We start from the raw sequence: 16,642 nt of genomic DNA, 5'->3' as shown, positions 1-16,642 counted from the left end.
AATCCACTCTGTTTTTAATTTCAAGTCCCAAATCTGCCACACCTGCCACCTGCAAGCTCCTTCCCCTACTTCACCATAAAAGTTTCTGTTTCTTGGAAACAGATACCCGAAAAAAAGATATTGTAAGGCTGTCATGTAAATTAGCGAAGGGCCACAGGTGGAGAGAAATTAGCCCACAGCTAAGAATCAAAGACACTGAGTGCTGATAATCAACATTGCTAGAGCTTATGTTATCAATAGATTTAACTGCTGTATGACCTGGGCATGAAAGAGAAAAATCCTCTTTTTGCCCTTACCCTGACCTATTCAACTTGTGTTCAGTTATACCCATACAGGTTGACAAAATGTCCCGCCTACCCACTTTCTCCCCCACCCCAAATTAGAGGTAAATAAAGAACCAAGCATACACCGTGGAATGGCAGTGGGGAATCTTGGTAGCAAAAAAGAAAAGGATTCACCTATCTCTTCATGTTCCAGAAGGCAGTACAAAATTCAAACAGGAATAGGACCGGTTTAACATGGAACTGAGCTAAGGAGGTCATAGGATCATCAGATTATAGACTCGGAGATGGAAGGGCTCTTACTGATCATCTAGTCTAACCCCATTATTTTATAAATAAGGATCCCAAGGCCCAGAGAGTTTAAGTGACTCACCCATGGTGACACAGTTAACAACCACTAGGGGCTGGATCTGAATGAAGATGTTTTGGACTTCAAATCCAGCATTCCAGTCACCATGCAACATTGCCTCTTTGGGTGTAGGGAGGAGAGGAAGTGTCAAGCATGATAACCCAAAAGGGATCATAAGATTTAGAACTAGAAGGGTTCCAAATCTCTCAATTTTACAGATGAGAAAATCAAGAATTGGTGAATAGCCCAAGGTCACACAGGTAATGGTCCTCAGACTCCAAAGCCCATGCTCTTTCACCAGAAGAAGGCCTCTCTGTTGTACTTGGGTAGTAGAAAATTTGCCCAGAGATCAGGTTCAAAAGAGTAGCCAGGACAGAAGCCAGAGAGTGGGGATTTAAGAAGGGAATACATAGAAAAACTGGTATAAATCTTCCCAAAAAAAGAGCAGCAAAAAACATAATTGAGAGGGGCAGCACAATGTTACGAAAAGATTACTTTTATAGATTTAAAAGATGAATGGAAAGAGTCAGTGGGAAGGGAGAGGTTAACAAAAGGAGGATAAGGAAGGGAATACATATAGAAATAAGGACTCCCAAGAGGAGGGGAAGGGTTTTTTGAAAAGAGAGATCTTGGAGTAAGGTTCAATTACCCAATTACCATGGTAATTTACAATTGCCATAATAGGAGAAAGCTGACTATGACATTCCTTCAACTCCCCCTGGACATCTAGCCCTCCAAAAACCAGAACATCAGGAAGAACTTGACTGATTTGTGAGTAACCAGAGCACAAAGTTCAGAGAGATCATAACCTAGGTGCCTAGGCCCCCATTTCAGTGCCATGTCCATTTCCTCTTGCCAAAACTCCCCATCTGGGGGCCACACCCCATTATAAAGAGGAGGGAAAGGGAATTGACATGATCCTGTGTACCCCCGGATATTGATTTTCGGGTAAAATTTCAAAATAGGATTGTATAATTGCTATCCTCAAGATAGTCTCAAGAGGCCCAGATTCCACATGGGCCTTTTGTTTGGATACCATATTATAGGGTGGAGAGGACCCTGTGTTTTTGGAGGCTATGCTAGCAGAGAAAAAGCTCTGGAAGTCTCTCTTCAGCTAAGAAAAATTCGAAGTTACAACAGTAGTAATGGGCTCTAGATCTAGACCTGTCTTCTGAAGACAAACTTAGCTACGGAGAAAGTACCCGCACCAGAAAAATAGCAGATCCTTGAAATATGGAAGTATGAAACAGTTTGTTTTGCTCTGTTCCAAATCCACAGATGGCTGGCCCCCTTAACCTCAGCCAGCTGTGTCCAAATTGTGTGTCCTTAGTTTCAAGAGGAATTGCCAAGAGAATAAGGATGAATCTGGGCAAATCCAGGTGTCGAAATGGAAAAGCAATTTTTAACAGGATGTTCTACTGGCAATGGATGCAACATGGCATATACATGTACAAATAACAGCAAATGCAAATTAAATGTGATAGCTAAGAAAACTGATTTTGTTATATATTTGGAAGAAGGATATTTCACACATGCACCTCTTTTCTTCCTCCCAAGACTCCTTCCTAAGCCATTAGTGAGAAATGGGGAAATATTTTAAAACTTTGCATTGTGTTTTACCAAATGAGACTTGATATGGAAGGTCTGCCTGAGTTTTGGGAGGAAAAACATATAGATAGTTCCTTAATTTAAGAATGCCAGTGATTAAGATGTTATCATCAGTTCTCCTCACCCCTATTCTTCTGCCATAGCACCTCCACATTGTGCTGCCCGTGAACTTTGGAGACTGTAATAAGACAGGCATGGCTAGTCATTTCATTCAATCTTCCTGCTGGCCCACAAGTGAGAAACAGATGCTTCACTTGAGAAAGAAATGTGAAAATCAAATTCTACTACAAGCAGTTCTCCAGCTCCTGAATGGGAGAGGGTCCAAAAGTTCATTTGTCATTTATTAATGTCAGTTGCTTGAGCTCAAAACACAGATCCCCATAGAAATGCTGGAATAAATAGCTCTTAGGTTTACAGGCTAGCCCACCAAGGCCTAGCTAACTAATTCATAATGTCGCTGTCTGAGCAGAAACCTGAAGGCCCAGGTTTAAGTCTAAGCTCTGCCATTGAATGGCTATGTCCCTTTGGGCAAGTCACCCAGTCTCTTGCAGCCTCAGTTTCCTCATTTGCAAAATGGATACTGCATCCTGTTTCAAATGCAGGGCACAACTTCTCCCATCAGAATCCACTCCTCTGGAAGAAAACTCTCTCCCTCCTATGGCACTCTGTTCCTAAGGTAAAAAGGACTCCTCTTACTCCCTCATCTAGGGGACAAAGGGGTTTTATCTTTACCTGCTGTTTCAACAATCCGGCTAGCAGCCGTCATGGGGATGAAAGACCAACAGAAGTCCAACAACAAGCATGCTACCAGCACGCTGCAAAAGCACAGGTTCTTTTGATCTGCTTAACTAAGGAAAGCTATGTTAAGGGGTTGACAAGCTTACTTTAATTCAGCACACAAATATCATTCACTTAGTTCAGGGGAAAAGACCAGCACACTGAACTTCAGAGCAAATTACAAACAAATTACAAACATCAACAGACAGACCAAATACAGATTCATAGTTACCAACATCTAGGTTCAGCCCGGGAGCTCAGAACAAGGGCTGGCCCAGAGTCACTCGAGCCACCACTGCTGTGGAAAAGAACTCCAAAGAAGAGAAAGCCAACCCCTGGTTTTATGTCTTTTTCAGGGTCAGGGGTGAGTCACACATGCGACTCACCCACGTGCCCGAGAATCATCACAAAGAGGCAACTTAAACCCACGCGGTCTAAGAGCCTCTGATGTCCCAAACCTATCACTCAAACTCATATGTAAACTAGGCCCTCCCCTAAGTTAGCCCCACCTTGGGCCCCATCTTAGTTACCAATCCACACCCACATAGGTTTTACACCTAATAGGGGTTTGGGCCTGGGGCTTAGCACCTAGTAAGGCTCAATGAAATACATTGAATTACTCAAAGGAAACAAAAGCCAACTAAGTGCTAAGAGCCCATTTTGCTTACCAACACACCTGCCCACAAATCTGACCCATTCCTTGCAGTGGAAAGTGGCTTCTTCCCTCTTCCTTCCCCTCTCCTTTCCCACTCCCCACAGTCCTGTAGCATTAGCAGTGAGAAAGAAGTCCCATGTTAGGAAACCGTGATGAAAAACCACGTCAGGTATAGGCAGAGGAATCCTGCAAAGAATCTGTCTATATGCAAGGGAAATCTACAAATCAGGTGCTTGCATCTAACAACCTGGAATGTGGGAAGAGCCCAGGACTTGGATTTGAAAGACTTGGGTTCTGATTTTGCCCTTAACAGGCCATGTGACCTAGGGTCAGTCAGTCTATCCTCCCCGAGACTCAGTTTTCTCATCTGTAAGAATGAAACTAATACCATTTATGTATCCTACCTCACAGTATTTTTGGCAAGAGATTTGCAAATTGTAGAGGACTATATGACTTTAGAGCTAGCTTGTCTAGTAGATACAGTACCCAGGAAGACCTGAGTTCAAATTTTGACTGGGACATTTACTGGCTGTGTGACCTTGGGTAAGTTATTTACAACCTCTCTCAGCCTCAATTTCTCCATTTGTAAAATGGGTATAAAAATATCACTTACATCAGAGGGTTGTTGTAAGGATCAGTGAGATAGTATCTATGAAGCATTTTACAAATCTTAGAGTGATGTATCTATAAATACTAGTGATGGTGATGGTGGTGATGATGATGAAGAAGAGTGTGAGTCATTTTCTCCACCTGTAAAGGCAAATATTCTTTGGGACTTTAACTAACCACTTAAAAATATGCTTTCTATTCAACTGTCTTCATGCCTATAATCTTTTTAAAAAGGTTTTATTGATGCCTTGGTTTCTTAACCCCCATCATTTCTCAATATGTGACACACACACACACCCTGAGCCCTCCTATACAATAAAAAAAAAACAGTCTAGCAAACCTGACCAACAAAATAACTGCATCTGACAATGTAGATAACATTCTGGACTCAAAGTGCCTCATTTCTCAAATATCTACTTCGACTTGCTTTGAAAGCAAGTGCTTTAGATGAGAACTGAATTAATCAGTTCCTTTTACTGCTTCCATATATCAATGATTCACTTGTGATTGAGGCTATATTAGGCATGAAGTTGGACAAACTACCACTCACTGCCCCAGTGGGAGGAAGCAGAAGGAACAGGATGGTAAAGGCCAAATCCTTGACTTTCTTTGTTTATTTCAGTTTCCTCTGGTTCACCTGAATGGAACAGCTAATGATAACTGCCACTGCATATAACTCTCCCCCCTCCATCCCTGCTTCCCCTACCTCCGCCAAACCATTGTTTTGTCGAAAATATGTCTCAAAAAATACAGTGACAAGAGTCATGGACTCTTAGAGCTGGAAAGGAATTCCAAGACCACCTAGCTCAACCCCTACCTGAACAAGATTCCCCTCTACAGTGTGCCCAACAAGTGCAGCACCCTCATCCAGTCTGGGCTTAAAACCTCCAGTGAGGAGAACTCAAACACTCCCTCCCTTTGAATAGTTCTAATTGCCGGGATGTTTTCCTTAAGTTAACCCTGGCCCATTGTTCTAGCCCCAAGATCTTTTTAGACTCATATGCTGCCCATCCAGTCTGTTAAATTTCTCCAAGCTCTGCATCACTTGCATATCTGATAAGTATGCCATCTATACCTTGATCCAAGTCACTCATGAAAAATGATAAACAGAAACGGACCAATCATGGATTCCTAAAGCATTCCATTAGAGACTTCTCTCTGTCCACTTGGCATTACTCTGTGTATACACATACCCATGCAAAAGAGGTCCAGAGAACATTTTCCTCCATGACTAGCTCAGGTTCTCAAGCCTAGAAGCCCCCATGTAGCACAGAAATTGAAAAGGGCCAAGAATCTTCTAACTAAATGAAGGGATGAAAAAATGAAATGCTAAAGCCTTAGCATAGACTAGAAAGAGGAAATAGGGCAAGCATACTTAAGCACCTACTTTAGCACCAGTGACTGGGTCTCCAACAAGAATTTAACACTGATTAAAATACATGTTATAAATTCATGTAATAGAATGCTGGACTTGGAGTAAGAAAGACCTGGGCACAAGTCCCATTTCTGGAACTAATTAGCTATATGACCAAGATTAAATCACTTAACTGTCTGGTACCTCAATTTCCTCATATGGAAATAATACCACCTACAGTACTATAATATAGATATAATACCACCAATCTCACAGAGTTGTTATAAGGCTCAACTGTTTTACTAACTTTTAAAGTACTATATGAAAGTCGATTGAGGTTACTACTATTATTACAATAAACATTTAGCCACTTTCAAGAGACTGGGAATTACACTTAAGACAAGCTAACCCATCTTCATTAAGTCCATGCACCCAATGAGACAAGACTTATTACACATGTTAACACAAACACACACACACACACACATATATGCACATGCACGCACCCATGCTCAGGCTAACCTATTACTATCCCTGGCCAGGTAAGCTAGCACGCAAGTTTGCAGAGCCTGGGAGCCCATAGAATGGACAATAGGTTGGCGAAAGGGTACAAGACCACGGCCAGAACCCAAACATGGATTTGATAGTGAGAAGACATTTCAATTTTCCCCAGGCTTCCTCAAAACAATCTGCCCCATCAATTGAACTTATAAATATAGGCTCCTCAGCCAAAAGGAATTCCCCTTATAAAGCTACCCAGACATTTCCAAGATAGAGAAATGTGGAAAGACCAGGATTTTCCACTCAGACCACTGGAAGCTGACGTGGTGGTTGTTGGGTTTTTTTCCCTCTAGTGTCCTTTCACATGCCAAGAACTTTAAAGAGATTTCTTTCTGATGGTGGAAAAATAAAAAAAGGCTTCCCACTGCAGTGTATGTCTTTTTTAGTTCCTTGTTTTGTCTGTATTTTTAAAGATTTAGTAGGCTAGGGAGTAGAAGCTGCAAAATCCCAAAACTGTACCTGACAGTTGAGTTGAACAAATCCAATACACAACTAACTATATGCTATAAAGGATGCTCCAGCACTTCGGGTTTTAAGAAAAAAACAGTTCAAAAATAGTCTTGATGTCAACCTAGAGATTAATCTCTAGAGAAGCGTCTCAGGAATCTGTCCTTGATCCTATCATAATTTGATTCAGATGAAGGCATAGATAGTACGCTTGTCAAATTTGCAGATGACATGAAGTTAGGGAGGACAGCTAATCCATTGGAACACAGAATCAGAATCCGAAAAGATCTGGATAGGCGTGGAAAAATGGAAATAGCTTTAATAATATGACGATGATGAACAGTATTAAGTTCTAGTCTTCACTTTTGAAAAATTAGCTATACCCCCATAGCATCCAGTTTTTTTGTCAACACCAAACAGCTAAAAATTAAGGGAATGCCCATCAATGAGAAATAACTGACCAAACTATGGGAAATAGATAAAATGAAATAATTTTATCTTGTAAGAAATGAAAGGAATGGTCTCAGAGAATCCCAGGAAGAGTTATATAAACTGATGTAGAGTAAAGTGAGCAGAATCAGGAGAGCAACTGTCAAGATGAGAGCAAGATTATCAGGACAAACAACTTTGTTAAGACTTCAGAAGTCTGATCAATGCAGTGACCAACCATAATTCCAAAGAATTCCTGATGAAACATGCTACTTACCTCTTGAATGCAAGGTGATAAACTCACAGCATTGACTGAGCTATACATTTTTTTTTGACATGGTCAGTACCAGAATTTGTTTTGTTTTACTATGCATATATGTTGCAAAGGGGTCTTTGCTTTTCTTTTTCAATGGGAGGAAAGGCAGATGGGAAGGAAAGAGAAAAAATAGATTTTTATTAATTCAAAAAAATTTAATTAAAACTCAACTACACAAATACAAGCAGGATATATGGCTAGACTTCAGTTTGTAGAGAGGGAAAAGGGACAAAGGCTTTAAGTAGATTGCAAAGTTGATATGAATCTATATGAGGTGTAAGTGAAAAAAGTTATGCAAACTGAGGCTACATTGTTATAACCATAGTACCTAGATGGAGACAAGAAACTTGTTTAGCTCGGCCACAGAAGGCAAAAATAGCAGCAATGGATAGAAATGCCAAGTCAGTAGATTTTACTTCAACATAAGGATTTCCTAAGGATTAGAACTTTCCAAAAAAAATGAAATGACCTGATTCAAAAGGTTCAACATCACTGTACATCTTTTAAGAAAAGACTGAGTGACCCTTTGTCTGGAATGTTGGAGGGAGCTCTTTAGGCATGGGCAGGAGAATCCATGGCTTCTAAGATCCTTTCCAACTAAGAGACTTGAAATGATTGACATCTTTAGGGGCCAATTTCTTTCACAAAGGACGAAACAAAACCGAAAATAAGATCATCCATTTTAAAGACCATGGTCTGTACTTATGATCAGGGGAAGGAGGCAAGAAAATGTGACTAGCTTAGATTAAGCCATTCTACATCTTGGAAAAAAGAATTCAAGAGTTATCTCCCACCTCTAGTGAGTCAGCAGCACCTTCATTTACAGAAGACAACACGTTAGAGAATCTGGATAAACAAAATTACTTGAGAGATTTTACCTATTTTACCTATACGCTAGATAACTCAAAAGTTTGGCTCACCTGACATGAAGAAATTTAACTCCTGTAGGCACACATGTTGAATAATTCTATAAGTTATATAAAGTCATAGCACTAACTCTACATAAAGTTTTAACCAAAGTTACACACACAGAGGGAAAACACCAGCAAAATTGAATGGGCTCTTTTTGGCTAAAGAGGGGGGGACCTCTGCTCAGGGCAGGTGGGACACTGATAGGCTTTTGCCAAGTTGGACAACCAGTAAAACCTTAGCTGAGACACACTGAAGCTCCAGAATACCAAAGCTCTAAGTAAGGAGCTCTATTTCTCAGTGTTTACATAACAGGCCCAGAATGAGTCACATTCCCAGAGATAAATTCCTTACAGAGATAAAGAGGGCTCAAAGTTTCTTTAGCCTTGATTAGCCACATAAATATGCCTGACAAATTTAAGGCTTGCTCCGCTTGGGGAAAGGGGGAAGAGATGGTGTGGCTGGCTTCACTTCAAGGCCTACCACAGAGGGCCTTCTTGTTGAGTTGGAGAGATCCCCAGGTTTCAAATTCATCTGCATGGAGGTAATAGTGGAAGTCTCAAAAAAGAATGAGTTCCTCAAAGGAGGAAGTGTTGAATAAGGAAAGGAGAGCCAAGATTGAGAAACACAACTACATTTAGAGAATAAGAGGAGAAAAAGGAATCAGAGAAAGCAGAGAAGGAATACTAATGGCGAAAAATCACAGAGGCCAAGAAAGAGAGAGAATCAAAAGAAAGGGGTGATCAGTAATATCAACAGCTGCAGAGAAGCAAGAAAAAAAAAAGACAAGGAAAGGCCTTTTATATCTGATTATTAGGAAGTTCCAAGTGACATTTGATAGGGCAGTTTCATAAGAAGTGGGGCCCAAAGGCAAAATCTTCTGGGGGTTAATGAATGAGAGAGAGGGTAATAAGGAAACTGAGACAATAGGTGCAGACTTTGTTCTAGAAGTTTGATAGTGAAAGGAAGAGAAATAGAATGGTATTTTGAAGAGACAGCCTGGTCAAGCTAAGGGTTTTGTTTTCGAGATAATAGAGTCCAACATACTTGCTTAGACAAGGGAGAAGGAGGCAGTGAAGAGAGAGAGAGAGACTAAAGAGGACAGAGAGGTTCGGATGAAACTACCTATGATAGGTTGTTAAAGGAACAAGGTCCCAGATTATATAAGAGGGGAAGAGATTCTGAGCTAGATATGAGGGTGGATGAGGAAGCAGGCACTGAATAACTTTGACTTTCTCAATAATGCAGGAAGCAAAGTCACCAGCCAAGTGTGAAGGAGAGAAGTCAAGATGAGGATTGCTGTGCCTGGTCAAATCTAAATAATAAAGACATGATTGTACTTAACTTTCCTAAGCGTATTTCAAACTAACCATAGTCATCTACAAGATACCACATTAAAAAAAAAATTCAGGCTCCAAAAAAAACTAGGCTCCATGAACTTTTTTTCTCAATATTCCAATAACTATATTGAAATCTAATTGGTTTTCTTTGTAAACCTATGTTATTTTATCTTATACATTTAAAGACATTCTGAGAAGGGATCCATAGGTTTCACCAGATTGCCAAAGACGTCCACGATACACACAAAAAAAAGCTTAAGAAACCGTGACCTACACTTCCTTCAACACCTAGCTAAAATCCTACCTTCTACAGCAGGGGTGGGGAACCTGTGGCCTTCTAGGTCCTCGGGTGCAGCCTTTTGACTGAGTTCAAGTTTTACAGAACAAATCCTTTTATTAAGGGAATTTGTTCTGTGAAGTTTGGATTTGGTCAAAGGGCTGAACTTAAGGACCTAGAGGGCCGCGTGTGGCCTCAAGGCCAAAGGTTCCCCACCACTGTTATACAGGAAGCCTTTTCCAATTCCTCTTAATCCTAGTGCCCTCCCCTGGTTGATTATCTCCAAATGAGCTTGTTTGTATCTCATTTGTACATAGTTGTTCGTATGTTTTCTCCTCCACTATATCAAGAGTTCCTAGAAAACAGGGACTGTTTTGTTGTGGTGGTGGTTGCGGTTGTTGCTTTGCCTTTCTTTGTATTCTGAGGGCTTGGCACTATGTTCAGCACAGGTAGGTGCTTAATCAGTATTTATTGACTGACTGCACTCACTGATGGGTGGACCTTTTACAAACATTACAAAAAACATTTCTCAAGCACCACCATGTATCCAGCCCTATTCTAGGCACCACAGGAGAGATAACAGAAGTAGCAAAAAATCATAGCTCCTGCCATGATGGACAAAATTCTATACCTCAGTTTTCCCAAGGGAAGAATAACAACTCATTTACTTCATGGGTACAGCGACAGAGTGACTGAGAACACTGAAGTCCCACAGGCCTCCTTCATTTGTTGGCCACAGAGAACACACCCTAGAGAAGAGAGGGTGAAGAAACAGACATATTTCTCCCCTCTCCCTTACCAAAAATTGGGGGGGGGGGGAGATGATATTTTTTCTTTTGATTCTGACTTCACAGTAGCTTCACCTACAGAAAAATATAGATGCTCTAGTAGCAAACTTACCTTCACCTTTTCCCACAAGAATACACCTGAATGGTTTTGAGGTGGCCACTAGTCACACTGACCAAATACTCTAAGGCACCTAGAATCTTCTGCCCCAAGAAGAGTAATTACTATGTAAAGGGCAGGAACCAGTAAAGGCACAGGAGCCCAAGAAAAAGGAAAGCAGGTCTGGCCTCATCAATATTTAAAGAGCCACCTGCCATGGAAAAATACCTTCTTTGACAAATGGAAGTCTTCTGCCTTTCCTGATGCTTTGAACCGAGAGCAGAACAAGTCATTCTTGTCCAGCATGGCAGGCATGCTTGTGGCCTCAGCTAGCTGCCTCGGGCCTTGCCATTTGATCCAGAAGCAGAAAGCCTAGATATTTTAGTAAACTAGGGCAATGTTTTCAGTGTGTCAGGACATATGAGTGTCTTGTGAAGTCCTTACTGGTATAGAGTAGCAGGCCTGGTTTCCCCCATGACACCTCCGCCATCCCACTTCCAGATTTGCCTTTGGATGATTAATAAGATTGCTGTTGCCCCTGTGTTCTATTAGCAAAACTTAACACTATTTGTTGAGCCTGGCAAGTGATAAATAGTGATTGAGTTTATTAATAATAATTTGTTGTTCAGTATGTCTGATTCTTCATGACCCCATTTGGGGTTTTCCTGGCAAAGATACTGGAGTGGCTTGCCATTTTACAGATGAGGAAACCGAGGCAAACATGGTTAAGTGACTTGCTCAGAGCCACACAGCTAGTCAGCCTCTGAGGCCAGGTTTAAACTGGGGTCTTCTGTCTCCTAGTCACGCACTTTATCTGTTGCACCACCCACCTCTTTCATTCCATAATCATTCTTGATTTAACACTCTTATGTTTTCAAATCCCTTTTGGGTTTGTTTGGTTTTTTTTTACACTACAGTCATTTCTATACATACCCCACCCCCATTCTAAACACTCCCTCAGAACAAAGAAAAAACATCAAGTAAAACTATTTATGCTACATTCTATAGCTATTGCATCCACTAAGAAGAGGGAAGTGTGCCTCATTACACATTTTCTTAGAGTGAGGTGGTTCACTGTGATTTATCAGAGTTTAGCTGCCCTTTGACATTGTTTTTATTAACACTATGGTAGTTTTTGGACTACTTTTACACTTTTGATGAGCTAAAGTTTCCTGATGATAACAGATGCCACTAGTATGGGATAATGGGAAGGGCAATCAAACAGTTTTTGGAAACTCAGATTCTAGTTCCAGGACTGCCACTGACTTGCTGTGCAGCCTTGGGCCAAGTTACTTCCCTTCTCTGAGGCTCAGTGTCCCCATCTGTAAAAAGAGATGGGAAGACTAGCACTGGTATGCTATTTCAAGGCAAGTCACTTAAGCTAGGAAAGAAGCATCAGCCTAGGCAGATCCAACTAATTCACAGATGATCAGGAAGTGTGTGCATATTAACAAGTCATTGTAGCATCAGTATCCACATAGTAACACTTCCAGGTTTCCCAGATGGTGATCACATAGGGGATTCTTCAAGATATTGGGAAAAATGACAAATTGTACTTCCTTCTCCCCATTCCCAATCCTCACCCCACAGGACTACATCAAGTAAAACTGACTTTCCCTCATTTTCCCTTACTCAACTTACCCCATTCCTAAACTTAGAACACGAGAAACAAATTCTGAGTCAACAAAATATTCATTTAATAATGTATTTCAAACCAATGGGAATCCCATGTATCTGAGAAAATTTAGCATGCCACATTTAGGGGTGACATATAAGACCAAGGTTGCCCAGCCACCACCAGCACCCAACAATGAAGTCCTCCTTGAATCTATTTAAACTTCTATTAACACATCTCAAGGTAATAGAAATGGACTTGGAGTTAGGAAGACCTGGGTTTGAATTCCACCTCCAACACTAGCTAGCTATGTGGCCCTAAGTGAGTTCCTTAAACTCTTGGAGCCTCATTCTCCTCATCTATAGCATTGGGATGATAATAGTACCTACCCCCAAAAGGTCATGAGGAACAAATAACTTAATGTATACAAAGGGTTACACAAAACTTATAAATATAAACTTTAAAAAAATACCAAGTATGCAAAGTAATATTGGTACTAAAAAGATAAGCCTTTGCTGTGACAGCCTCAGAATCATCAAAAACACTACCAAATGCAATTCAGATCCCTCTCTTTCTCTTCAAGTCTGGATCTAGTTCATTGTTCATCTGTAAAGTCTATGCGAGATATATATACATGTGTGTGTGTGTATGTGTATATATATATGTGTGTGTGTATATATATATATAAAGATACACACATAAATATATAGCATTTTATACACACATATTACATACCTATACTTGTATATATTATATTTATATACTATATATGATATGTGATTACAGCTATTCCCCCCAGGCTATGACAAGCAATTGGATGCACAACCCAAAGAGTTAGTACGTGTGTACTAATATAGATATAGATGATACACATGGACATAGGTTGATATATACATTCATACACATATATGTATATAAGATATGTGTCAGCCAGAGTTTGTGTGAGTATAGATATATACGCATATAGAATATGATTGGTATACATTATATACACACACATTTGAGATATATATATATAGATACATACTATAAATTTGTGTATATATATTCTGTGTGTGTGCATGTGTATCTGTGTGTATATACTCAAAAACTCTGGCTATCATATATATATGGGTATATGTATATCAACATATGGGTATATGTATATCAACAAAAGTCCATAAGCATCAACACTATATGTGTATCATAGCCTGGACAACAAACATTTTTCATCCATTTGGTTTGTACTGTGTAGATAAGCTAAATATTTTTCATTTATTGGTGGTATAATGGAAAGAGTGCTGTTTACTACTACATGAAAACACTGAAGCCCAGAGAAAAGAAATAATTTACCTCTCTAGGTCTCAATTTTCTCATCTGTTAAAAAAAAAAAAAGAAGAGGTTGGACTACATAAACTTCCAATCCAGCTGTGAATCCTGTGATTATTTAAGGGGCTCTACAGTGTTCCAGGTTTGGGGCAATCAGCACAATTTCATCCACAAACAGAAGCATCTGGGAGACCTCCTATCTATATGTAACTTATTCCATATGGACTCTTCATGGAATCTTCTCCATGGCAGGGACAAACACCTTTTTCCAAGTAGTATCAAAGTATCAGAGTAAATTAAAATTTCATTTTATGTCTGACTTTGATTAGTATTCATTATATTCATACCTTTCATGGTTTTATAGACTTTAACCACACCTTCTCTTTGTACGAAAGCCAAACCAGTCCTGAAAACTCCTAAAAATATCTAGGATGGAAACATGAAAAATTTTCTGCTCCTGAGATTAGTGATTGACTCGGTAATCCCAGACACAGGCACTGAGACATTTTTAAATTCTTAAGACCAGGTAATGGCAAATAAGCTGTCCCCAAAGTCTTAGTCCCCAAAGTTTGAGACACCCAGTATTTAAGAATTGTAGGACAGCCTCTCCTTGATGACTAAAATGGAATCCTGTCTGAAGAATATCCCCCTAGAATTTTTCTGATGCACCCTTTGTGCTCCAGAAAATCAAGGGTATCAAAACAGAATTATTAAAAGCCAGCAACGCCCTAAATGCTTAGAGAGCTATCCATCCAAATTCATTCATTCTGAAAAATTTATCCAGCATTGTGCTAAGGACTCAGAATACAAAAATAAGATAATTCTTAAACTCCTGGAGCGTATATATCAGTACGGAAAATGAGGTGACACTAGCAACTGCAACGTAAATTAGAACATGGTGACTGCATAGCAAAGCAAAGACAAAGCCAGCTGGAGTGGTCTTCTCAGAACCTGAATTTGGTAATCAATTCATCAGATTACACTTCACATCTGGCTCCCACCTCATCCCAAACTGTCTCTTCTGTGGGAACCCAGAGCTGTACATTTTTCAAGCAAGGCTTTACTCATCCACCACAAACTCTGGTGGAGAGAACTGCTGGAAGGGCCTCATCCTTTTTTCCAAAGAAACTTAAGATAGAGGCAGAGAACCAAGAGAGGTGGAGCCTGTATGGGCATTTTGTAAAAAAGTTTCAAATATCCTGGCACTGATCCTATTAAAAAAACCATGAAGGGGAAGTTGCCCATGTCTCTTATTTTCTTATTGGTGTCTTATATTTTCCCCTCCCCTTGAATTACAAACTTCTGTATTTACCAGGAAAGAAACAAAGAGATCACAAGTAAAGTGGCCTTCTCAATGAGGGCTGCTCAGAGCCTCATTTCATAAGTATCAAAACAAAATCCATGCCTGATGACAATCCCTAAAAGGGTCTCCAAACTCCCCAGTGTAAAGGACCTGGTGAAACCTTGGGGGAACGCATTTCTGAAATCTCCAGCTGCCTCACATTTTCCATACTTCTACTCTGGTCTTCCTTTTCTGGGCTGCAGAAAAAGCCCAAAGTAGTACAGCCTCGCCCTAAAACTTAGCCTGGCTCTTCAAACAATAAGGAAAATTATGTTAAAAGGAGGAAGGGAGAGGAAGAACGAGAGAAATGGCGAAACGGTACTACTCTTTCGTCTTAGTATTACAGCTTTTGTTTAGATATATACGGACTGTGTCTTCTGCTGTCCTATCACCAACATTCATCAAAGTTGCAATATTACTTTTTAAAACAGTGTTAACGATACCAGATCGTCCCTGCCTCGGGGGGTTTTCCAGAGCAGTAAAGTGAGATTCCAGATGTGAAAGTGATTTAAGGAGGAAAAAAATAACTGCCTGACAAAGGTAAGGTATTGTGACTGAGCGGGCCAGCTCCCTTTATTTTACTCAAACAAATAAAATTACACCTCTCGCCAGGCTTTCCCCTTGCAATGTCCCCCTGCCCAGCTTACGTCTCGCTTGCTTCCCACTCATCCTGCTTCCAGCTGTTCCCTTTAGAGACATCCTCCTCCCCGCCCCCGCCCTCCCCGAGCTGCTGGCCCCGTGGGCACCCAGGGACCCCGTGGGATCTCCGTGAACCCTTGCCTGCCTCCTCACCGTGTTGTACATCAGGTTGTCGGAGTCCACGGGCTCTGACAGCTCGCTGAGCTTGCGATCCCAGTGCAACAGGTTCTGCTCCCCGCTCTCCAGCACCTCCATGGTGGGACCGGGAGCCAGCTGAGCCGAAGCTGCGGCGAGAAAGGGGGTGGGGGGCGGGGAGGACCTGGCACAGCTGGAGGCAGACGGGCACCGAGGATACCAAGTTCCAGCGTGCGAGTGTCTTGTCTGGGAGACAGGGCTTTAATCCCTGAAGAGGAAAAGTACCCTCTCTTCCTGACAGAGGAGAAAGAGGAAAAACTTCCCTCCCGGGGTCACTAGAGAAAGGAAAGTGCCTGCGAGCAGGCTGGAGCAGGAAAGGAGGCAGGCTGCCCGAACCCAGGACTCAGGATGGAAGGACTTAAGCGGGGGGACTCCCATCCGAAGTGCAAAAAGGTGGGGGCGTCTCATCCCAAGAGGATTCCCTTTACGTCTCGCAACATCCTCAGCCCCCTCAACTTTTCCACAGCTGGTCAAAACTCGAAATTCACTCTCTTCTAGGCTTTGCTCCTGCCTCAAGCCTCGGCTGAAGACTCCGCCTCCTCCTAGAGATAAGAACCAATCTTGTTAGTTCTTGGTAGATATGGCCCAATCAGCGATCCCCTTCTTCTCCTCATCCCGCCTACGTGGGCGGAGAGTGAGGGAGCTCCACCGCCCCGACTCAGGAATGTGGGAGGGGATTCCCGGTTTGACGTCACTGGGGAACTCCTCCTCCTGGAGCCGCAGCTGAGGGGTGGAGTTTTTCGCTG

At 41.3% G+C, this 16,642-nt stretch overlaps 1 protein-coding gene across 1 annotated transcript in view; it reads right to left on the bottom strand.

Moving 5' to 3' along the window:
* Positions 1–16,439, bottom strand: part of CREB3L2 (cAMP responsive element binding protein 3 like 2) — a 173,066-nt gene extending 156,627 nt beyond the window's left edge. Inside the window, exon 1 of the mRNA XM_036760362.1 lies at positions 15,855–16,439. Coding sequence (XP_036616257.1) covers positions 15,855–15,956 — 102 coding nt within the window. The 5' untranslated portion in view covers positions 15,957–16,439. The remainder of the gene's footprint in view (positions 1–15,854) is intronic.
* Between the last annotated feature and the right edge of the window lie 203 nt (positions 16,440–16,642).

This window comes from Trichosurus vulpecula, chromosome 5 (assembly GCF_011100635.1).
Source record: "Trichosurus vulpecula isolate mTriVul1 chromosome 5, mTriVul1.pri, whole genome shotgun sequence".
NCBI classification, from domain to species: domain Eukaryota; kingdom Metazoa; phylum Chordata; class Mammalia; order Diprotodontia; family Phalangeridae; genus Trichosurus; species Trichosurus vulpecula.
Note: the sequence above shows the minus strand (reverse complement) of the source record. Positions and strands in the feature narration are given on the sequence as shown.